Source organism: Sapajus apella, unplaced genomic scaffold (assembly GCF_009761245.1).
Source record: "Sapajus apella isolate SASKATOON/1434 unplaced genomic scaffold, GSC_monkey_1.0 scaffold38, whole genome shotgun sequence".
In the NCBI taxonomy this organism is placed as follows: domain Eukaryota; kingdom Metazoa; phylum Chordata; class Mammalia; order Primates; family Cebidae; genus Sapajus; species Sapajus apella.
Window position 1 is genome coordinate 7,195,682 of NW_022436978.1, and position 5,325 is coordinate 7,201,006.

The following is a 5,325-nucleotide window of genomic DNA, read 5'->3' on the forward strand; positions in this document are numbered from 1 at the left end:
AAGCCAACACAAAGCAGCAGACACAGGAGGAGAGAGGACAGGACAACAGACACAGCCACTGAAGCAGAAGCTGGAGGAAAAGGGCAGAATCAGCAGAAGCCAAAGCAAAAGAAGCCCAAGTGGAAGAAGCCTCCCAAGGAAGAGGCTGTGTGCCCACTGAGGGGTAAGGAAGAGAGCACACAGGCCTGGCCACCTGATTGGACCATTGGTTTCCTCCAGGAGACAAAGAGTCAGGTGAACCAGTGAGACGTTCTTGCAATTCTAATCATCTGTGCCAAAAATGAGGCTAGGCCAAAGCAGGAAAGGTTCCTAAGACAAAAACAAGGATAAAGGAATAAACTTTGATCACACACCTTCCATGGGCCAAGCGCAAAGGAGACTCAGCCCCTGCTTTCCATCAGGTCATAGTCTAGACAGGGTGATGCCAATGGTCAGAAGAGGAGTAAGAACTGCAAAAGCCCAGAATCTGGGAAATGAGGAAACATTAGAGGGGCTTTAGAAAGAGGTAGGATTGTTAAAAGGCAAAACCATTGAAAATAACTATAGCTACAATAATTTTTTAATGGATACACAATATGAAAATATGTAAATTGTGACTTCAAAAACATAAGGTGGGAGGAGGATTAAAAGTAGTGTTTTTGTACATAATAAAAGTTAAGCTGTTACCAGCTTAAAATAGACTGTCATAAACATAATATGTTTCAGGTAAGCCTCATGGTAACCACAAAATAAAAACCCACACTTAATACACAAAACAGAAAGAGAAAGAAATCAGTGCCACTATAGAAGTCATCGAATTCCAAAGGAAGACAGGAATAGAAGAAGGAAGGAGCAAAGGATCTACAAAGTAGAAAACAATTAACAAAACAGCAATAATAATTTTTGCCTATCAATAATTACTTTAAATGTAAATGGATTAAATTTTCCAATCAAAAGAGAGAATGTCTGATTGGATTAAAAACAAGGCTCAGCTATATGCCACCTACAAGAGACTCACTTCAACTTTAGAGACATACATAGGCTGAAAGAGAGAGAAGGGATAAAAAGGATATTCCCTGCAAATGGAAACTAAAAGAGACCAGCAGTGGCTGTACTACTACCAGATAAAATAGGCTTTATGCCAAAAACTGTCACAAGAAACAAAGGTTATTATATAATGATAAAGGCTTCAATTCATCAAGAAACTCTAACAATTGCAAATTATATATGCCCAACATCAGAGCACTCAAATATAAAAAGTAGATAGTAATGGATCTGAAGGGAGAAATAGACAGCAATACAATAATTGTAGGGTGCTTCAATATCACACTTTCAACAATGGGTAGATCATCCAGACATAAAATCAATAAGGAAACATTGGACTTGAACAGCACTATAGACCAGACAGAACTAACAGACATCCAGGCATACCATGCAGATACGTGGGTTCAGTTCTGACCACTGTAATAAAACAAATACCACAATAAAGCAAGTCAGGAATATTTTGGTTTTCCAGTGCATATAAAAAGTTATGTTTACACTATCCTGTAGTTTATTATCTGTGCAATAGCAATACATCTTCAAAAAATGTACATCCCCTGCCCCGCGTCGCCCGCCCAATGCCTGTTCTCTGACTGAGGCCCAGCCCCCTTCGCCCGTGCCCATCACCAGCGTCGCCAGCATGTCTGACAAACTGCCCTACAAAGTCGCTGACATCGGCCTGGCTGACTGGGGACGCAAGGCCCTGAACATTGCAGAGAATGAGATGCCGGGCCTGATACGCATGCGTGAGTGGTACTCAACTTCCAAGCCGCTGAAGGGCGCCCGCATCACCGGCTGCCTGCACATGACGGTGGAGACGGCTGTCCTCATTGAGACCCTGATCACCCTGGGTGCTGAGGTGTGGTGGTCTAGCTGCAACATCTTCTCCACCCAGGACCATGCGGCAGCTGCCATTGCCAAGGCTGGCATTCCAATGTATGCCTGGAAGGGCGAAACAGATGAGGAGTACCTATGGTGCACTGAGCAGACGCTGTACTTCAAGGACGGGCCCCTCAACATGATTCTGGACGACGGAGGCGACCTCACCAACCTCATCCACACGAAGTACCCACAGCTCCTGCCGGGCATCCGAGGCATCTCCGAGGAGACCACGACTGGGGTCCACAACCTCTACAAGATGATGGCCAATGGGATCCTGAAGGTGCCTGCCATCAACGTCAATGACTCCGTCACCAAGAGCAAGTTTGACAACCTCTATGGCTGCCGGGAGTCCCTCATAGATGGCATCAAGCGGGCCACAGACGTGATGATTGCCAGCAAGGTAGCAGTGGTAGCAGGCTATGGTGATGTGGGCAAGGGCTGTGCCCAGGCCCTGCGGGGTTTTGGGGCCCATATCATCATCACCGAGATTGACCCCATCAACGCACTGCAGGCCGCCATGGAGGGCTATGAGGTGACCACCATGGATGAGGCCTGTCAGGAGGGCAATATCTTCGTCACCACCACAGGCTGTGTTGACATCATCCTTGGCCGGCACTTTGAGCAAATGAAGGATGATGCCATCATATATAACATTGGACACTTTGATGTGGAGATTGATGTCAAGTGGCTCAACGAGAATGCTGTGGAGAAGGTGAACATCAAGCCGCAGATGGACTGGTACCAGCTTAAGAATGGGCGCCTCATCATCCTGCTGGCGGAGGGTCTGCTGGTCAATCTGGGTTGTGCCATGGGCCACCCCAGCTTCCTGATGAGTAACTCCTTCACCAACCAGGTGATGGCGCAGATCGAGCTGTGGACTCACCCTGACAAGTACCCCGTTGGGGTTCACTTCCTGCCCAAGAAGCTGGATGAGGCAGTGGCTGAAGCCCACCTGGGCAAGCTGAACGTGAAGTTGACCAAGCTGACAGAGAAGCAGGTTCAGTACCTGGGCATGTCCCGTGATGGCCCCTTCAAGCCGGATCACTACCGCTACTGAGAGCCAGGTCTGCGCTTCACCTTCCAGCTGCTGTCCTTGCCCAGGCCTTGCCTCTCCTCCCTAAGAGCAAACGGCACCAACTTTGTGATTGGTTTATCAGTGTCCCCCATGGACTTTCTGGGGCTGGTGACTCAGTTTTTGGCCTCTGTTGCAGCCCTCATACTGTTCCAGGTGTGGCAGTGGGAACTGAGAGGCCTCTCCTCAAGCCCTGGTCATGATGGAGGTATCAGTCATGAGAAACATGAGCTCAGTGGTCTTGGAACTGCACACCTTCCTTAGCCTTGAAGTCAGTAGTGGAGTCACAAAGCCCATGCATATTTTGCCATCTAGGCCTTCACCTGGTCTGTGGGCTTAGACCTGTGTGCTTGGTTTACAGGTCCAGTGGTTCCTAAGCGCATGACAGATAGATGACAAAGAAGTATACTGAAGGGCAAAGAGGAACTGTTGTTTGAATTTTCCTCAGGGCCTGGCTTAGTGCTGGGCCTTCTCTTAAACCTCATAACAATGAGGTTAGTACTTTTAGTCCTTGTTTTACAGGGGTTAGAATAGACTGTGAAGAGGCAACTGAGAAAGAACAGAAAAGTGACAGTTAGATGTTGCGAGGGGCCAGAAAAATATAAAAATAGGCATAGCTCTGCCACCACTTTGTAACCAGATGGTTTCTATTACAACCCTGGGGCAAAAAGAATAATTTGGCCTATAATGTTTATAATGTTAAAAGAAAGCAGGAATGTGGGTAAATAAAAATCTTGGTGCCAAAAAAAAAATGTACATTATTGATTTTAAAATCCTTTATTGCTAAAACAAATGATAATGATCATCTGAGCCTTTAGCAAGTTATAATCTTTTTGCTGGTAGGGGTTCTCGCCTTGATGTTGATGGCTGCTGACTGATCAGGGTGATGGTTGCTGAAGTTGAGATGGCTGTGACAATTTCTTAAAATAAGATAACATTAAAGTTTGCAACATCGATGTTGATTCTTCCTTTTCTGAAAGATTTATCTACAGAATGTGAGGCTATTGGTAGCATTTTACCCACATTAGAACTTCTTTGAAATTGGAGTCAATCCTCTCAAACACTATCACTGCTTTATCAGCTAAGTTTATATAATATTCTAAATTATTTGTTGTCATTTCAACAATGCTCATAGCATCTTTACCAGGAATAGGTTGTATCTCAAAAAAACCATTTCTTTGCTGATCCATAAGAAGCAACTCCTCATGCATTCAAGTTTGGTCATGAGATTACAGCAATTTAGTCACATCTTCAAGCTTCACTTCTCTAATAATTCTAGTTATCTTCCTATTTGTACCTCATCTGCAGGACTTCCTCCACCCAAGTCTTGAAGCTCTCAGTCATCCATGAAGGTTGGAATCAACTTCTTCAAAACTCCTGTTAATGTTAGTATTTCAGCCTCCTCCCATGAATCACTAATCTTCTTAAAGGCATCTAGAATGGTGAACCCTTTCCAGAAGGTTTCCAATTTACTTTGCCCAGATCCACCAGAGGTGTCATTGTCTGTGAGAGATATGGCCTTACAAAAGCTACTTCTTAAATAATAAAACTTGAAAGTTAAAAACACTCCTTGATCCATGGGCTGCAGAATAGATATTGTGTTAGCAGACATAAAAACAACATTCTCCTTTTTTTATGACTGCATAATATCCCATGGTGTATATGTGCCACATTTTCTTTATCCAGTCTATCATTGATGGGCATTTGGGTAGGTTCCAAGTCTTTGCTATTGTGAACAGTGCCAGAATAAACATAGGTATGCATGTGTCTTTATAACAGAATGATTTATAATCCTTTGGATATATACCCAGTAACTAACTGGCATGAGACGGTATTTCAATGTGGGTTTGATTTACATTTCTCTAACAGCCAGTGATGATGAGCTTTTTAAAATATGTTTGTTGGCTGCATAAATGTCTTCCTTTGAAAAGTGTCTGTTAATATCCTTTGCCCACTTTTTGATGGGGTTGTTTGTTTTTTTGGTTTTTTTGTAAAATTTTTTTAAGTTCTTTGTAGATTCTCAATATTAGCCCTTTGTCAGATGGGTAGTTTGCAAAAATTTTTTCCCACTCTGTTGGTTGCTGGTTCACTCTAATGATAGTTTTTTTTTTTTTTTTGTCTTTGTTTTTGTTTTTTTGCTGTACAGAAGCTCTTTAGCTTAATTAGATCCTATTTGTCTATTTTGGTTTTTGTTGCCATTGCTTTTGGTGTTTTAGTCATGAAGTCCTTGCCCATGCCTATGCCCTGAATGGTATTGTGTAGGTTTTCTTCTAGGGTTTTTATGGTTTTAGGTCTTATGTTTAAATCTTTTTTAATCCATCTGGAGTTAATTTTTGTATACAGTGTAAGGA

The 5,325-nt window shown here is 43.3% G+C and overlaps 1 protein-coding gene across 1 annotated transcript; it reads left to right on the forward strand.

Annotated features, from left to right (window-relative positions):
• Nucleotides 1-1,567: 1,567 nt before the first annotated feature.
• Nucleotides 1,568-3,721, forward strand: LOC116564827 (adenosylhomocysteinase-like). The gene has a single exon (XM_032298207.1). It carries the CDS (start codon nt 1,661-1,663, stop codon nt 2,957-2,959), a length of 1,299 nt encoding a protein of 432 aa, XP_032154098.1. The 5' UTR covers nt 1,568-1,660; the 3' UTR covers nt 2,960-3,721.
• The last annotated feature ends 1,604 nt before the right edge of the window (nt 3,722-5,325 follow it).